Genomic DNA, 19,919 nt, shown 5'->3' with positions numbered 1-19,919 from the left:
CATTGAAGCAGGGGGTCACTGGCCACCTTATGAGTTAATACAAATACAAAGAAAGGCTTGAAAAATTGGGGCTGTTTTGATCAGCAGCTGGTGATCCTGTTCTGCCCATTTATTTTATGCTTTTTATCTGGTGCACTGCATCAGCAAAATGCTCAAATGTGCCAGGTTCAGAATATCTTGACAACCATTTTCTGTGCAGTCTGGGATTCAAATGAGGCATCGTGTATGCAGTGCAAAATGGGCTGACTCACCTTTCAATATCAAAAATGACCCTGTTTAGAATATCCCCAGGGTTGACTAAACGTCGAACATCTTCAAATATTTTATCCCTGGAACCAAAGATTGGTACAAAGTTTGAAAATCATTTCAGCACAAGCCAATAAAAACTTAGTGACAAGGGCATTAACTCCTGTTACTGCAGCCAGGAAATCAAGGTATGTTGTTCAGAAAAGGGAGAGGCATATACTTGGTAATTATAAACCAGTCAGTTTAACGTCAGTGGTGGGAAAGATTTTAGAAAGAATGATCCAGGAGGTAATTAGCAGACACTTGGACTAAGCATGGACTAATAAAGAAGAGCCAGCGTGGGATTGTTAAGGACAAAATTATGTTTGACTGATTGATTTTTTTTTAATGAGGTAACAGGGGGATGGGTAAGAGCAGTGCAGTTGATGATGAAGTACCACATATTAGGCTTGTTGGCAACCTTGAAGCCCAGAGGATAAAAGGGCAGTAGCTGCATGGATGCAAATTTGGTAAAGGGATAGAAAACAGAGAGTTTGTGCTGATGGTTTTTTTTTTGGATGGAACTATATAGTGCAATTCCTCAAGGTCCATTACTAGGAGTACTTCTGTTTCATCATACGTTAATGACTTGGACTTGGAGAAATAGGGCACAATTTTGAAATTTGTAGATGACACAAAACTGTAAGTATAGTAAACACTGAGTGATAGACTTCAAGAGGATATTCAAGAGACCCATGATCTGAGCCATTCATTGTTTAGCAATTCTAATCTGATGATGCATTTGCTGAATTGGCACAGCATCAATTCACCCAGTTTATTCTATTGACTGGTTGTTCTCGTGGATAATAGATAATCATGAGGAGAACAATTTCCAGGCGCAATCTCAAGTGCCCATTTTGCTGCAGCAGTTCGTGAGAAGGCCAATAACCAAGTGTCTAGGAGGGACGCCAGGGATTCGGGTAACTATGGAATTCCATCAGCCTGACGAATGTTGCATTTCATGCCTGCAGTACCACTTTGGCCCTGATCTACCCAGCAGGGAAATGATCGTCCCCTTTTGGCAATGTTGATTAAGTAACATGTTCATGAAGAAGCTGTGATTGTCTTCAAATAGCTGATTGACAGAAGTCTGAGAATTTATGAGAGATGTAAAGACTGGCATTATGGGCTATGCGTTGACAGGCTGATCTGCAGATATCCCAGAGGTGATCTCCACTCCTTGGCTGACTGCAATATTTCAGTGCTGTGCACCAGAACTCTACATATGTCAGTGATAGGCACCTCCACCAGAGGCACTTATGTAGATCTTGCAATGCCATTAGCAATCTGTCATGGTACTAAACCATCTGTTTTTTATAAAAGATTGGTCCTGGAAGTCAGGGGCCCAGTCCGTACAATCTATGGAGTGATTTGGCAGATAGCTGTGTCCCACTCCTCCTATTGTGTCAGCCAGGGCTCAGTAGGTACAGGTTCAAATCCCACCCCTGAGACTTGAGCACAAAAATCTGGGCTCCCACTCCACTGCAGCGCTACCATTGGGATGTGATGTTAAATCGAAGCCCTGTCTGCTCTCTCAGGTGGCCATTATTTTGGAGAAGTGCAGAGGAGTTATCCCCAGTGTCCTGGCCAATATTTATCCCTCAATCAACAACACAAAAACAGATTATCTCGTCATTGTCACATTGCTGTTTGTGGGGCCTTGCTATCTGCAAATTGGCTGCCACGCTTCTTACTTTACAAAGGTAACTGATTGACTGTGAAGTGTTTTGGCACATCCCAAGATCATGAAAGGTGCTATGTAAATACAAGTCTTTCCTTTCCTTTACATGTTCACTTGCTTTTAGTGGCTGGTGCCATATAATACCACCCACATTGCTGCTCTCAAACTGACTTGTTAAATCCTTCTTGATGCAGGCACTTCAGTTCACTCCATGTGATATCAAGGAATAGCTAAGTGCACAGAAAAGGCTACAGGCCCTGACAACATCCCAGATATAGTGCTGAAGACTAGTGCTCCAGAATTGCTCTTTCTACCATGGCACCTCAACTTATGCTTGGTGGCTGATTTACTGATGATTTGCAGTGTTCATTTTCATTTGCAGGTTTCCAGGCAATGAAGCAGTGTCTACATATGGCAAGACCTGAACAACATGCAGGCTTGCGGTAATAAGTGGCAAGTGACATTTGTGCTGCACAAATGTTTTGCAATGATTATCTAAAACAAGAGAGAACCTAATCACCTTGACATTCAATGGCACTACCATTGCGAAGACTCATACTGTTAACATTGACCACTGGGACAGTCACATAAATGCTGTCAGAACAGGTCAGAAGCTGGATATTCTACAGTGACTAGCTCTCCAAAGCATTTCCATCTACAAGACAGAAGTCAGGGGCATGATGGAATACCCATCAATACTTACCTAAACATCTACAAGGACCCTACCAAACACCATAACTGATGAACATGGTAATCTTCAGATGAGCAAGGCCCCCATCACCACTGGCATACCTTGGCTGTAGCGTGTGTGCTACCAACAGAATGCATTGCAGTAACTTGCCAAGGTTTCTTCAGCAACCCCTATAAACCCCACAACCTCTACCACTCAGGAGGACAAGGACAGGAACATTTTTACCTCCATATCATACAATGTCCTGGCTTGCAGATATATCGTCATTCCTCCATCGTCAAAACCCTGGAACTCCCTACATCAGATGGGTTGACATTCAGTGAGGAGTTTACATCTGATGGGAGTGGCAATGTAACACCAACCTCTCCATTTACCGCAGCTGCCTGGTTCCCCTATAGTTGGGAGTTGGGAGTCAGGCTAATGCCTTGTCTATGTAAAGGGAGCTTTGCCACAGAAACGAACCCAGTGCATGATTTGCTGGATGGAGAAGCTGTGGAAGAAACAGGCTGTGCCACCAGGGACAGAGAAAGAACGAGGAGATCATTTGGTGTCATTCCTAATGGACTATTTGTGTGTAGTTACTTGCTGCTCAGCAGTGGCTGAGAGTAGATAGAATGATATTAGAGTGTCAGAGAACTGAATAACTTAATATCAACCGAATTAAAAGAGCTAAACAAACATATCAGAATAAAACACTTCATAATATTAATTCTTTACCTCAAATGTCCACACCACTGACCCGTCAATGGCTCTTGATAGAGAGGTGCGATGTGACCCCAATAATCTGGAAATGCCAGTGTTTTGCAATCAGTGGCTGATTTTGTTTTCTCTGCCATAGTGGTGTAAACATATGGATCATGGAATGGAATCATTTCTCTAAGCATTTCTGAAAGCTTCCTCCCAGCATCCTGAGGCTTTTGTGCTCTGTCGATAGTCCAGCTTTGGCTGAGGAGCTGAGAACATTCTTCACCAGCTACACTTTGTCCTTGGACATTCTGTAAATCTTGAAAGCGTAGGCTTATTTTTGATGAACCTGTACTGGCCATCTGCATATTCATATGCATTTCCTTAATTTTATGTTTTGAAGGATTCAAAGTGCCTCCACCATTTGGTCGTTCTGGATGTCTCCCTGAATCTTGGATGGGAGCTTGATAATTCCTCATCAGCCATTTGGATCCACTTTCCCCTCCACTGTCAGATGAAGCCGGAGCCATTTGATGAGGCCCTATGTACCTAAACGAGTTGTGTGGTGCTGGGAAATCTTCTTCAATAATGTCTTTTGGCCACTCTCCAGGTTTCTCGTGTCTCTGAGGCATTGAAGTGGTGAAGAACGCTGAACATGACACATTATCCTGGCCACTACTTTGTTCACCCGACACTGAGTCTAAATCCTGCGGGAAATAAAATTAGGTGATGTAATAATTACTAAGATGTATCTGATAGAACCAGGAGAAAGTTAAGAAAAATGCTGTTGAAATTTACTGGAGTTTTCCACAAATATCCTGCATATTCAGATTTGAGACCCAGAAAACTTCATAATGTTTCTTCCTCATGGATGTAGAAGATTTATAATCAGGGCTAGGGCACAGGATACTGAATGTTTTAGCATGTTACAAAACAGGAGGTCACTCAGCCCACTGATTTCTGCTCAGTGCTTTGCAAAACTAATCCCGCTGTTTTGCTTTCACCTCACAGCCTTGTATCTTCCTTTGCTTCAACATATTTATCTATCTTTCCATTTTTGGGATGTAATCCTTCCTAGCTCCAGCACTTCCTGTGATAAAACAATCCACACTTCACCAGCTATTAAAGAATTTCTCCTGACCTGTGTTTTCAATGCAGAGCTAAGTATTTACTGACAGGAAATGATAAATGATTATTTTTAATAAACCAGGCCAGTTACTCTGAAGTATTTGTTGCAGAGACGTCTCTGCAGTGACATAATTGTTGGTATAAGAAATTGTCAGTAAAATGTTATTGAACTTTCTTCATTTAATTTAATCTAATTAATTTGATTAACAGACCCCACACTTGTGCTGTTTGGAAGCATTATAAAGCAGTATAGCAAGCATTTAATTTAAGAATAAATGTTTTTTCAGGCAACAGTGTAACTAATCAGTGGAACTATTTAAATGAATTTGACAGCATTCACATCACAGATTCTCCCTTGGACTAATTAATTTCAAACTCAATGACATTTTGCTCAGACAGATTCCTGTATCATTCATTAATTTAAAAATAAAGTTTCTAGATTTCACACTTCCCCAACATTATCATTCCCAAGTTAAGGAAAGGTAGTGTGGCTGTGGAACAGTGCGCTGGCAACAATCTTCTGCAGGTCATTCCTCCGCATTGACGTGTGACCGCCCACCACCCCCCTCCCCCACATCAAGGGGTGGGAGGCAATTCAGAATTCCTCACTTCCAAGCAATTTCAGCTCCGAATAGGATTCTGAAACTCACACCCAGAAGGTTGGTCCATTCAAGTGATAAGCAGTCTTGAGATTTCAACTGTTAAGCTACATTTGCTGCCAATGCAACCTTGATTTCTTCCGTCTGAGATTTCCACGGCCTATGGTGACATTTCCAGTATGAGTCAGTCAGCAGTGCATTGGTACAGTCATCAGGGCAATTCATGTTCTGATGGAGTCTGCTGGAGTCAGACAGTAATCTCTTTTCCTATAGACGCAGGGCTGGCCAATTAATGGCCAGGGTGTGTGTTCGCCATCCAATTAAGGATGAGAAGCACGCTTCTGGGGTTATAGGGTCAATAGGAGGCCCTCCAGCCTTGAGCCCCACCATCAGAGCTGGGAGCTGCCGATGTAGGGAAGAGAGAGAGAGGGGGCGCCTCAAAACGGAAGTGCCCTCTGAAGGCATCTTAATGAAGGTGCAAATAAATCTGGCCACAACTGCCAGACTGCTGCAGTGGAGGAGGATCCCATCCACTGGGAGGCTTGTGGCTGCAGCTGTGACCATCTTGGTACATCAGGGCCAACTAACCAACTGGAAAATTCCAGGGAGCCTCAGGACATTGGCCTTATTTAGCCCTTCAATTGGCTTATTAGGCTACCCACTGCTTGTGAGCTGTCACCATCCCTGAACTGGCATATTCCAAATTGGTCCGATGGCGGGAACATGCGGGCAAACCAGCACAAGGACTGTGAAGGGAAATTCTGGCCTTGCCCACCTCAAGTCCCACCTCCTCCAGAGATTAAACACCCAGCCCCCTTTCTCCATCACTGAGCACATGGTACACTTGCTGAAACAAAGCCTTCACTTCCTGAATGTGTCAGGTGGCATCTTGCTTACAGAATCATGGTTGTAAGCTGAATTCTGCAATGATGTAACCATTGGTACAGGTAGACACCAAAAAGAGCAAGAGGTCTCAGAACAGAAACTAAAGGACATCCCTTTGAAGCCAAGAGAGTTAGAGGAGGCACCACCAGCAGAACAGTTGTCAGTTAGACTTTGATTAAGGAAACATTCTCCTTATTTTTTTCCATATCCACCGCCATCATCTCCCTCTCTTCTATAGGATTGAGGTATCATAGAATGGTTACAGAGCAGAAGGAGGCCATTCAGTGCATCGAGTCCATATTGACTGTCTGCAAGAGCAGCTTTGATAGCCCCGCTCCCCCACCCTGTTCCCTGCAATCTTTTCCCTTCAGGTGCTTATGCAATTCCTTTCGAAAACCACAACTGAACTTTCCTCCACCATCCTTTCAGACAGCGCATTCAAGATCCAAACCACCCTGAAAAAGTTCTTCCTCATGGTGGCCCCTTTAGCCAATGCTGCATTCAAAGGGCATTACTCACAGCCTCCCACTGATGCCCCAGTGATAATATTATTTTTCCTAACACTTAGGTAATGCCAGCCTCAGAAATACAAATAGGTCCAACTCCACACCTTCTGTGCCAAAATCATTTGCTGTACAAGGGCCTTGGTGAGACCACACCTGGAATATTGTGTGCAGTTTTGGTCTCCTTATCTGAGGAAGGATGTTCTTGCTATAGAGGGAATGGAGCGAAGGTTTATCGGACTGATTCCTGAATTGGCGGGACTGACATATGAGGAGAGATTGAGTCAGTTAGGATTATATTCGCTGGAGTTCAGAAGAATGAGGGGGATCTCATAGAAATCTATAAAACTCTAACAGGACTAGACAGGGTAGATGCAGGAAGGATGTTCCCGATGGTAGGGGAGTCCAGAACCAGGGGTCACAGTCTGAGGATATGGGGTAGACCATTTAGGACTGAGATGAGGAGAAATTTCTTCACCCAGAGAGTGGTGAGCCTGTGGAATTCGTTACCACAGAAAGTAGTTGAGACCAAAACATTGTATGTTTTCAAGAAGGAGTTAGATATAGCTCTTGGGGCAAAAGGGATCAAAGGATATGGGGAGAAAGCGGGAGCAGGCTATTGAGTTGGATGGTCAGCCATGATCATAATGAATGGTGGAGCAGGCTCGAAGGGCCGAATGGCCTACTCCTGCTCCTAGTTTCTATGTTTCTATGTTTCAATGAAGTATTCCTGAGTGTAATGCCTGCTCAGACCATGTTTTCCCATTGCTGTGTGCACAAATTGTATTCGCCTACCTAATCTGACACTTTTCCCATCCCAGTGGCGGGAGTGTATGAAGTGATTGGCAACTGACTGTCAGTGAAAAGTTCCTGAAGTTGTTGTGGCACATTGGTTTGTGTAAACACAGGCCCCACATAGAGCTACATCAGGCTGCTGTTTGTGTAAACACAGGCCCCACATAGAGCTACATCAGGCTGCTGTTTGTGTAAACACAGGCCCCATATAGAGCTACATCAGGCTGCCGTTTGTGCAAACACAGGCCCCATATAGAGCTACATCAGGCTGCTGTTTGTGTAAACACAGGCCCCACATAGAGCTACATCAGGCTGCTGTTTGTGCAAACACAGGTCCCATATAGAGCTACATCAGGCTGCCGTTTGTGCAAACACAGGCCCCATATAGAGCTACATCAGGCTGCTGTTTGTGTAAACACAGGCCCCACATAGAGCTACATCAGGCTGCTGTTTGTGTAAACACAGGCCCCACATAGAGCTACATCAGGCTGCTGTGAGACAGCTTGGCCAACCAGGTTTTCAGGATCTTCTGCAGTGATGGAGTCAGCTTTGTGTGGATGTGTTGCCAATGGCAACTCCCCATCTCTGACAGCATCAATGTGAGACCTCAGCTCTTTAAACACCTAAACCTTAATTACATCCCTCTGGCTGCCCAATGGAAACAAGGAGAAGTGACAGGTAGCCAGATGGTTAAAATCCCTTGACCTAATGCCCTGCCATAACTGGGAGATAGGTGGCAGGAAATACCTGACAGGTGGGAATTTGGAGGGCAGCCCAAGACAAGGCTGAGGAATTCCTTATGGGATCCACGTGGCAGGTCCCGAACAAGAGCAGCTGCAGTTAAAAGGACACCAGGTCCTATTCACTTAAAATGACCCCAATTAGCCTACACGTATGAAGCAAAAAACAGGAACAATAAAAGCCCGGCACAGTGAGTCATTAGTTCACTCCTTCCTTAACTGGACCCCGCCACCCCACACCCAGGGGGGAAGGTTAAAGCTCCACCTCCACCCCTCCTCCTATAGTTTATTCCACACTTATGAAATAATCAGAGTTTAAGGGAAAGCCGCGAGCGATGGAACGACTAGAATCTAATTGAAGAATTCAAAAGATGGCATACAGCGACAGGTAAACAAGTGTTTTATAACATTTTGAAGCTCACGATTAAATTTAAACCCTAAATTTATTCTGTTGCATGTACACCAGTGAATTTCCCCTGGGGCTGCTCTCAAATTCCTTTGAATTGAGTTTATCTCAGTTTTGTACATAAAGCAGCTCACTCTCTGGCACACCTCATGCTTCAGGGTGCAACTGTAACAATTAAAGATGACATTGTTAGAGACAGAGATGGGTTAGCTAATCATGATGTTTGACAGATGGAGTCTCAAGGGGGCATTAAATTTGATATTTTATAAAGTTAAAAGAAAAAGAAATTTCCAAAGGATGGCAAGTATCCTAAGCAGAGGCAGAATTTACAAGGAGGGACCAGCAAATATTAGGAATCATGAATAGATGAAGGATGGGCTGAGGCTGCTAAAATAGGATAAAGCACCTGGCTCAGATGGATGGCAAAGTACATAAGGAAGGAAGTGGCGAATTGAGTTAGTCACATCAAGGAAGATCTTTTTTGGGAATTAATTGAAAACAGAAACAAAGTTGAGATGAGTAATTCGTTAAAAAGGTGCATTAAGATACTCTGGGAAACAATGTTCCCTTTAATTTCTCTTTGCCGTGCATGGCCAATTGCACTGCGCTGTCCTTTTAAGGTTGCCATGTATGCATGCTTCTCAGAAGGACCATTGCCTCTTTGTCCCCTATTCCCCACGTTTCCAATTGCTGTGCGGCCCTGTCCTCCACAGCTTAAAGGGAACATTTCTGGGAAATGCAGGCCAATAACTCCAACATCTGTAGTGATAAAAAATATTATCTGGCCTCCTGAAGGAAGACACAATGAAGCACGTACAGAAGTATGGACTAATTATGGGCAGTCAGAATGGCTTTATGCAAGGGAGGTCATATCTGATAACTCAGTTGGATTATTTGAGGAGATAACAGATTTATTGGGCAAGGGAAATCTGGCAGCCATTGTATTTTTAGATTTTAGCAAACTTTCTGAGACAGCACCACACGGGAAATTAAGAAAGGCATGAGACATCAGAGACGCTTCTAGAACAGGTGGAAATTGCTTCCCTCAGAGGACAAAAAGGTTTGCCGCTTACTCCAAACAGAAAGAAATATAAAGCTTTGCTGAACAAATCAGAAAGCTTTCAGTAAGAAAGGTATTTGTTACAAGAAATGTTACATTCATATGTGTAGGTAATGTCAGCTGGGGCTGCGTTTTTTCTGGTTGCTAGTGAAAATTAACTTCATCATGTCTGCAGTGACTCATACTGCTCCAAGGACTACTGATACCAGTGGATGATGACTAAAACTTCTATTGTTTGGACATTCTCTTCATTATTAGCACTGGTCACCACCAGTAAACACTATTTTAGTAAAATGATTTAATATTTATACCCACAACCCAAATACTAGAAAGTTCCATGAACTCACCTGAAAATATCCAACAAGTTCCGGGCAAAGCCTTTCGTACTGTGTCAGTTCTCCCACAGGTCTATCAAGTTGTGGATTTGGCCTCAGCCTTTTTAAATCTGTTTCAAGATCATCATCCTTAAACAAAGAAGTGGAAACATATTTAGGTTTAAGACAAATGTTTGTATTTATTTTGTTACACTGCAACACCTCGAAGCATTCCACAAAATTAATTACTTTTTCGACTGTTACATATGTAAACACAGCAGTTATTGTACACCAGTCAGTTGTCACAAACAGCTATGAGATGAATGAATTTGCTGGTATTGCCCAAGGCTGGAAGACTAGGAAACTCTCTGCTCTTCTTCAAATAATGCTATGGGATCTTTGACAACCACCTGAACCAGCAGATGATGCAGTTGTGGCCTCAGTTTACTGTCAATTGAAGGAAAAGCACTTTAGACAATGTAGCAAATTCCCCCCAGTACTAAAGTGTCAGTATGCATTATGTCCTCAAACCCCAATGTGGGGTTTGAGCCCAAAACTATCTGACTTGGAAACAAGAGTATCATTGAGTGAAGCTGACACAAGTTAATGCAAACAGGACTGGAAATTAATTTGTTTTCAGGCACAATTCTAATCTATGGATGGGAGTTTGACATATGCAAGATGCACTGCCTGAGCTCACCAAGGCTCCTTAGACAGCACCTTCCAAACCCATGGTCGCTACCATCTAGAAGGACAAGGGCAGCAGATACACGGGAACACCACCACCTGGAAAGCTCCCCTCCAAGCCACACACCACCCTGACTTGGAAATATATCGCCGTTCCTTCGCTGTCGCTGGGTCAAAATCCTGGAACTCCCTCCCTAACAGCACTGTGGGTGTACCTACACCACATGGACTGCAGCAGTTCAAGAAGGCAGCTCAACACCACCTTCTCATGGACTATTAGGGATGGGCAATAAATGCTGGCCCAGCCAGTGACGCCCACATCCCAGGAATGAATCAAAAAAAAATAATATTTTTGTTTTATTTTGCATCCAGTAATTTGTTCATGTTCTATCTGGTTGTGTCTTGCACTGGATGGGGTAAATCAATATTTTCAAGCATAGCTGTGAAATGCATTGATTTCGATTCTCCTTCGAGAGCTGTGACTATACATCAAATGTTTCCTGTCCATACAACTTTGAATATCAGTTACAGAGGCAATGGTAGCCCTGTCAGTGTTTTACTACAGCTGTTGCTTATTAGTAGAGGATTTATTTTGTGAATTATTTCAAGGACTCGGCTAGAGACAGTTGGCACTAGTTCTTTTCAGTTTTTTTTTGAAAAATATACTTTATTCATGTTTACTCTTGTTTACTCAAGAACATTCCAAAACATTTCAAAATCATCATCACATAAGTACAATCAGATTCAACTTTTACACATGTATCACAAGGTGCATCAATACAATCAATGAATATTACAATCATTTCAATATGGTCAATGCAGACAATCAGTCAATGTTATTGGAGTTATCAACATACATCATGTTGCTCTCTGAGGTGCTTCAATACATTTATAATACACTTAGTATTCACTGCATACATTCATTTTGAGCTGTACAGCCCGACGGGCTCTCAACAGTTCCCAGTCCCTCGGTGCACTGTGGCAGAAAGGTCTTAGACAGCGACCTTTCCCCATTGCGCCTTTGCGGTGGCTGCCCCAAGCTTTAGTGCGTCCCTCAGCACGTAGTCCTGGACTTTGGAATGAGCCAGTCTGCAACACTCGGTCAGGACAACTCTTTGCGCTGGAAGAGCAACAAGTTTCGGGCAGACCAAAGAGCGTCTTTCACCGAGTTGATGATCCTCCAGCTGCAGTTGCTATTTCCATGTCAACTTCAGTTGCAACACCCATTTCAACTTCTCTAAGTTTGCCACTCTAGCAATGGAGTCTTCCTTTGGGTAAGACTTGACTTAACAATTGTACAGAATATTTGCAAGCTGCAAGTTCATTCAAAACTCATTTGCCAACAGTAGTTAATGCTGGCTTCCACCTCTTGCATTCAAATTCAAATCCAAAGTAGACAGGCAGAATGAGGCCCCACTTCTGTGCTGCAAATAGGGTAATTAAGCAAAATGGGCCTTCATTGCTATCCTCAGAAACTTGAGTGAAAAAGCTCCCATAATTTGTCACAAAATGACATAATTTGAAGTGCTTGAAAGAAGCAGAGAAGGATCACGGGAGGGATTCTGGTCACATTGGTATTCATAACAAAAACTTGTATTTATCCAATGGCTTAAACATAGTGAATCCTCTCAAGGTGGTTTACAAGAGAGTTACTCAGATACCAAAAAAGTTGACTGACACCAAGCCAAAGAAGGAAGCGTTAGGACAGGTGATCAAAAGCTTGGTCAATGATACGTTTTAAGGAATGTTGCAAAGCAAAACAGAGACAAAGAAGCTTAGGTAGAAAATTCCAGGGCTTAGAACCTAGACAGCTAAAGGTACAGCTGCCAATGTCGGAGCAAAGGAAGTCAGCAATATCCAAGAGGCCAGAACTGGAGAAGCGCAGAGATCTCAGAGGGTTGTAGGGCTGCAATCACAAGGTATCATTACAGGGTACCGCATAAAAAAAGGCATACCACACCACGCCACACTGACCATCAGCTGGCAAAGCTTGGTTGACAACTTCCGCCAAGATGCCAGCGACTATATTTACATGTATTGTTGTGCCTATCTGGCAATAGATGTGGGAAAATGTGTTCATGGGATTTGAGTCAGCAGACAGCCGGTGTAGAGCAGTTCCCTTTGCTGTAAGGACGACTGTTCCTAACGTGACTAAAGGGCTGACCCAGGATCAGTGAACTGTGACTTCAAGGTTTTGCATGGGATTTCTTTTCCCTTAGCTTTTGTCTGTCAAACCACACACCTTCAGCCGAGGAAAAACTCTGATAACGAATGGGTCGAGTCTTTCTAACGGCTTGCAGAATCTTCGCTAACCCTCTCCTGTGTCACAGCCCCTTAAGTGTGCTCATCCTTTTAAATTTCACTTGCATGCAATTTTCCACCCCCCTCCCCACAGCCACCCGATTGGTCTCTCTCTGCAGCTGCTGTTACGCGCACCTGCATCTATGAGTAATTATGCAAATAAGCTAGCCTCAGATATTTGAGAAATACATTGGCACAGTGCACAAATTCTGGGTCAAAAAGGTGACCTTCAAGGAGGATCTTGAGGGAGGAGAGCTAAGAGGAACAAAAAGTTCGAGGAGGGGGTGTGATATTGTAGGTTGGGAGGAAGTTACAGAGATAGAGAGGAGAGAAGACTCAGAAACAAATGATAACTCCATTGGTTCCCTGAGCTTTAACCAATGGACTTTAAAATTCTTATCTAATTTTGCATCTCATGGCATTGCCTCATCTTACAGTGAACTCACACTGAACAAATTTGAGTGAGTGCAAAGTCAAAACCACTTGTATGTAAATCCAATGTTAAAGCATAAACCAACTCAAAGTAAATCGGAGTGGGGTTCTCTCTTCCAGAAATCTTGGTCGGCTTCAAGTGTCAAGTCAAACTCTGACTCCAGATAGAGCTGCATGTGCTCTATAACTGCACCAAACACCTTCAAGGCATTAATTCCATTGTCCTCTTGCCTTATTTTTCCATGGACATCCACTGTTCCCCTAAAATTGGGATATTTCTCATCCCACTTTCTCTAGTCAATCATTGGCCATCACTCTTCCAGCTACGAGGCTGTTACCCTCTGGAAGTCCCTGTTCAACTCGCTCCAGCCAGGATCTTAATCCTTCCTCAAAACCCTTCTCTTTGAATATCCCTTTTGACCCCATTCCAACTTCTCCATTTTTCCTTTTAATCCTTCTACTAGACATACATCATTTTTACCTCTTTATTATGAGGACCATTGTAGAAACCTAAGTTGTTTTTATCAGTTGTTTCGCAGCTAGACTCATATTCAAAACAAGTGACAGTTTTGTCCTTTTTTTACACTCTTCACATTATTCTATTTACTTACATCTTCATTGTACCCTGGTTCTTCATTCTCAGTGCTACCTTCATCATCCTCTTCTTCATCATCTTCTTTGACTGCAACATCCTCTGTACAAACACACAAATCTGTCAGCCCAACTCCAGTCATTTATCTCCATAATTTGTACAGTGTTGATCACTACATTACTTTGCATTAGCATCGCTTTCTGTGGTTTGGGGTTCTTACCTTTTCTGACAATGATAGAATTCTCCTTTTCATAGATATTGGGCCTTGCTTTTGGTGACTGAGAATCTTGTCTTTGTGTTTAAGTGTATACAACACACTCATTGGCTTTGGGACATCCATCTGGACACCAGCTTCAAAAGGTTGGGTGTTCCTGACATACGCTATTACCTATATTACAGGCTGACATATGGTACTATACAGTTATACAATAGGCCAAAATACAGTGTATCCCACAGGCTTACACATAGTACCACCTAAACTAAGGGCTTTGTTTAAAGAAATAAACCATTAAAAAATGTCCAAAATCTATGTAATTTTTTTTGTCTTAATCAAGAATTTGACATTCTGCTAATATGAAATCAGTGTTTCAGGGCTAAAGAAGTTGTTCAGCAATAATTATGACTTAGTAACCATCAGAAACCCAGTTACATCTCACTCAACAAGGCATAACTTGTTCAAGGAATTTTACAGTGAGACAACAGAGTGATAAGGTGAAGTGCCCATCAAATCAATGATTTCTGGAAGATTTCCACCTGCGTGGGTTTCAAAATCGCACCGTGTGGGAGAGTGGGAGAGTGAGGAATCACTGACAGCAACTGCGGAATTTCCACTGTTAACTGCACACATGTGAACTCCAGGAATTTCTATCAGTTCCACAGAGCAATGAGGGCAAATGCAGACAGTTTCGCCCCCTGGAAAGGTTGAGCAGGTTGGGCCTGTACTCAATGCAGTTTAGAAGAATGAGAGGTGATCTTATTGAAACAAATAGGATTCTGAGGGAACTTGACAGGGTGGATGCTGAGAAGATGTTTCCCCTTGTGGGAAAGTCTAGAACTAGGAGGCACAGTTTAAAAATAAAGGGTCACCCATCTAAGATGGAGGTGAGGAGGAATTTTTTTCTCTCAGAGGGTCATTAGATTTTGGAATTCTCTTCCTGCTGTTGAGGTGAGTCATGGGTTATTGGGGAGGGCAGGCAGGAAAGTGGAGTTAAGGCCACAGCAGATCAGCCATGATCTTATTGACTGGCGGAGCAGGCTCGAGGGGCCAAATGGCCTCCTCCTGCTTCTGTTTCTTATGATCTTATGATCATTCCAAACACAAAAGTCAGGTCCAGATAACAGAAATTCAGGCAAACCTATAGAATCTCACCTTGAGGACACTTGCTGGGACACTCCAGTACCTGGGAGTCAGCTGTGTTTAGTAGTACAAATGAATAGCAACTTCTAACTGTGAGCAAAGGAAGACACTGCTTCGGGCAACACTTCCGTATGATTTGTGTAGCCAACTTGACAATCGGCTGTAGGTCTGCACTAGAGCCACAAGCCTAGAGAAGGAAGAAACCAGTTTAGTGTTTGTAGTAGTTCGGAGTGCCACACGGCAGTTAATTATCAGCATGGAGATAGAGTGCATTCTGCTCTTAGGTTGTCCTTCAGTTCTGCTTTTGGAAACAAGTTACTTTTTTTTTCTCATGCTAAGCTCCCACAAAACTTATGTTTTAAACAGTCATTTTCATTCAGATTACAGATTTTGAAAATATCCTGTGACCAGTTTATGGCCTGTCCCTCATTCTGCTATTAGCTGTTATTAAAATTATATAGACAACAAACATGAACACTGGCAAAGACTGATTAACAGTTTCAGCAAAGCAGGCACAGCCCCACAAAGAGGACACCACAGAACAGATCGGAATAAAGTTCAACTATATGGTAGCCTAGTGGTAATGTCACAGGGCCATTAATACAGAGACCCAAACTAATGCTCTGGGGATGTGGGTTCAAACCCCACTCTAATAGCTGGTGGAATCAATTCAGTTAACAAATCTGGAATATAAAGCCAGCCTTGCTAATGGTGACCACAACAATTAGTATTAAAAACCCATCTGGTTCACTAATGCCATTTAGGGAAGGAAATCTGCCATCCTTACCTGGTCTGGCCTACATCTTGCTCTAGACCCACAGCAATGTGATTGACTCTTAACTACCCTCTGAAGTGGCCACACAAGCCATGCAGTTCAAGGGTGATAAGGGATGGGCAACAAATGCCAGCCTTGCCAGGATGCCCACATCCCATGAGAGAAAAAAAGGGTAGACTGGCAGGGCCATTTGAGAGCTCAAGGTGGTCCTCCCTGCCCTTTAGTGAGGTGTCCCAGGCCCAGGCAAGGGTCTCACACACAGGGATCGGAGCCATGGCCAAACCAGGGCAGAACCAGCAAATTCTCAGTGAGGATGGTGGAAGAGCCCAAACCTTGAGGGACAACAGTTGCTTATTGATGGAGGATCCTTTGGGAGGAAGGATTTGTACATGTTCCCTTTAAGCGCACATGAGGAAGACAATAGGAAACCACCTCATGCCAGTGAAGCCCACATCCCCTGAATGAATAAGAGAAAAAATGTATTCATTTTCCTGGTCATGTTGTTCACTGAAATTGAAAATGGGGGGTTCCCAAAGGGGAATGTGTAGGGCTGGGAGGAGTGGAGAAATGAGCAGAGAACTGCCCTTAGGCATATTGCTGCTTCCACTACGTGTAACAGTAAATGTGACGGTCTCTGCATCCCCCTGGCACAGGCTTGTTCAAGACAAGCACATGTGAGGAATTCATCCATGGAAATTCACGCCATCCATTTACATCCTGTGTTATTTTCTGTCCATGAAAACAAAAGGGCAGAAAATCGGACAAACCGGACAAATCGGCTTCTCTGCACCCAAACTCCTAATACAGCGCGTCAATCCTTTGTGTGGGCTTGGGGGCTGGGGTTGCTAATTATAACATTTACCCTATAGCTGCACTAAAAGTGCAGTGAACCCCGGGGCTGGCATTGCCTAAACTGCGGTCACATCAGCACAGGAACTGCCCACTTGTGGAATCTTCTCTCATTTCAACAACAACATGCATTTATTTGGAGGCTTTGCCACAATAAAACATCCCAAGGTACTTCACAGGAACATATTTTGAAACAAAATATGACACCAAGCAACATAAGGAGGCATTAGAGCAGATGGCCAAAAGCTTGGTTAAGAGGTGGGTTTTAAGGGGTGTCTTAAAGGAGGAAAGTGAGAGGCAGAGGGGTTTAGGGAGCATATTCCAGGGCTTCAGGCCGAGGCTACTGAAGGCACGGCCACCGATGGTGGAGCAATTAAAATCGGGAATGCACAAGAGGCCAGAATTAGAGAAGCGCAGATATCTCGGAGGATTGTGGGGCTGGTGGGTAGAAAGGGAGGGGCGAGGCCATGGAGGGATTTGAGAGCAAGGATTAGAATTTTTAAGCCAAGAAGTTGCTTGACCAGGAGCCAATGTAGGTCAGGGAGCTCCGGCAGGATAGGGGAACGGGACCTGCTGGGGTTAAGATACAGGCAGCAGAGTGTTGGATCACCTCAAGTCTATGGAGGGTCAAATGTAGACCAGCCAGGAGATTTTTTCCCTTTATGTGTCACAGGCAAGGGCAGCATTTCCTCTCCAACCTTTGAACTGAGTAGTTTGATAGTCTATTTCAGAGGACAGATAAGCGTCGAGCACAATGCTGTGGGTCTGGAGTCACGTGTAGGCCAGACTGGGTAAGGGAGGCAGATTTCCTTCCGTTATAGGACATTAGTGAACCAGATGGGTTTTAAACAACAATCAATGATACCTGTCACAGTCATGATTACTGAGACAAGCTTCATATTCCATGTTTATTAATTGAATTTAAACTCCATCGGCTGCTGTGATGTCCCTGGAGCACTAGGCTCTGGATAACTTGTCCAGTGAGATTTTACCACCACAGCACCACCTGCCAGAATAAACAGCCCTTGAGGGAAGAGAGAAACACATGGGGTTGGGCCAGGGATTGTGTGGACAAGTTTTTAATTTTCTAAGGTCTTTTTAGGGAAGGGAGGATAAATGCCATGTTGTTCTCAGAATTTAGTAATGTCAGTAATTCCTTCACAACTGACTTTACAATCAGTCTTTCGGAGCCTTTGTTCAGTGTTGCTTACCAACAACCCCCCACCACCCCCAACACCCAACACACCCACCCCTCACATCCCCCCCACCAACCCCCACCCCCAACACCACCCTCCACCCCCAACACCACCCCCCACCCCCTCCACCCTCAACACCACCCCCCCACCCCCTCCACTCCCAACACCACCCCCCATCCCCAACACCACCCCCAACACCACCCCCCCACCACCCCCAACACCACCCCCCCACCACCCCCAACACCCAACACCACCCCACCCCCTCACATCCCCCCCACCAACCCCCACCCCCAACACCACCCTCCACCCCCAACACCACCCCCCACCCCCTCCACCCTCAACACCACCCCCCCACCCCCTCCACTCCCAACACCACCCCCCATCCCCAACACCACCCCCAACACCACCCCCCACCACCCCCAACACCACCCCCCCACCACCCCCAACACCACCACCCCCCCACTCCCAACACCACCCCCAACCCCCCACCACCCCCAACACCACCACCCCACCACCCCCAACACCACCCCCCCACCCCCAACACCACCCCCACCACCCCCACCCTCAACACCAACACCACCCCCCACCCCGTTCACCCCCAACACCACCCCCCACCCCCTCCACCCCCAACACCACCCCCCACCCCCTCCACCCCCAACACCACCCCCCACCCCCAACACCAACCCCCACCCCCAACACCACCCCCACCCCCAACACCAACCCCCACTCCCAACACCACCCCCACCCCCAACACCAACCCCAACCCCCAACACCCCCTCCATCCCCAACACCAACCCCCACCCCCAACACCACCCCCACCCCCAACACCAACCCCCCACCCCCAACACCCCCTCCACCCCCAACACCAACCCCCACCCCCAACACCACCCCCACCCCCAACACCACCCCCAACCCCCAACACCACCCCCACCCCCTCCACCCCCAACACCACCCCCCACCCCCTCCACCCCCAACACCACCCCCCACCCCCTCCACCCCCAACACCACCCCCCACCCCCAACACCACCCCCACCCCCAACACCACCCCCACCCCCTCCACCCCCAACACCACCCCCCACCCCCTCCACCCCCAACACCACCCCCCACCCCCTCCACCCCCAACACCAACCCCACACCCAACACCACCCCCAACACCAACCCCCACCCCCACCCCCAACACCACCCCCCACCCCCAACACCAACCCCCACCCCCACCCCCAACACCACCCCCCACCCCCTCCACCCCCAACACCACCCCCCACCCCCTCCACCACCACCCCTCCCACCCCCTCACATCCCCCCACCCCCTCACATCCCCCCACCCCCCACACCCCCCCCCCACCCCCCACACCCCCCCCACCCCCCACACCCCCCCCACCCCCCACCCCCCACGCCCCCAACACCACCCCCACCCCCTCACATCCCCCCCACGCCCCCCACGCCACGGCCCCAACACCACCCCCACCCCCTCACATCCCCCCCACGCCCCCCACGCCACGGCCCCAGAATGCACCCTAAACCATTCAGTTAAAATGGAAGAAACAAAGTCCTGGTGAAGTGGAGTCACATTCGACAAATAGTGAGGAGGTTTTATGGTATTTTCTCAGGGTTGACATAACCTACCTGTGAGGTGTTGAGCAGGACTCTCATCCCATCCACCTTTAGAAAGGCTTCTTTCCCCATCTGGATGTTTGTGATATTTTTAATGCAGTTGAGGAGGGCTTTGTGAATGGAAATGTACTTGTTCCGTGTATCTCCTTGGTGCCAGTCCTGATACAATTTTAAGAGGCAGTGGGTGTACCCATTGTCCACAGCTCGCCTGCTGTTCCATTCTGAAACAAATAGTTCAACCGGAAATCAGATTTTTCGTGCAATTCTTCCTTACGCCTAAGCAACTAAATTAAAAATTGACTGGATCTTCAGGATGGATGATTGATCCCAAAGTTTTGGCTCTACAGC

The 19,919-nt window shown here is 45.6% G+C and overlaps 1 protein-coding gene across 1 annotated transcript in view; it reads right to left on the bottom strand.

Annotated features, from left to right (window-relative positions):
• The window catches only part of agbl1 (AGBL carboxypeptidase 1), a 191,382-nt gene that overhangs the window by 142,529 nt on the left and 28,934 nt on the right, over window positions 1–19,919 (bottom strand). Inside the window, exons 7-12 of the mRNA XM_078529973.1 lie at window positions 19,584–19,792; window positions 15,153–15,327; window positions 13,803–13,885; window positions 9,805–9,921; window positions 3,375–4,048; window positions 252–329 (exon numbers count right to left, since the gene is read on the bottom strand). Of these exons, the coding sequence (XP_078386099.1) occupies window positions 252–329; window positions 3,375–4,048; window positions 9,805–9,921; window positions 13,803–13,885; window positions 15,153–15,327; window positions 19,584–19,792 (1,336 nt within the window). The remainder of the gene's footprint in view (window positions 1–251; window positions 330–3,374; window positions 4,049–9,804; window positions 9,922–13,802; window positions 13,886–15,152; window positions 15,328–19,583; window positions 19,793–19,919) is intronic.

This window comes from Cetorhinus maximus, chromosome 26 (genome assembly GCF_964194155.1).
Source record: "Cetorhinus maximus chromosome 26, sCetMax3.hap1.1, whole genome shotgun sequence".
Classification (NCBI taxonomy): domain Eukaryota; kingdom Metazoa; phylum Chordata; class Chondrichthyes; order Lamniformes; family Cetorhinidae; genus Cetorhinus; species Cetorhinus maximus.
Note: the sequence above shows the minus strand (reverse complement) of the source record. Positions and strands in the feature narration are given on the sequence as shown.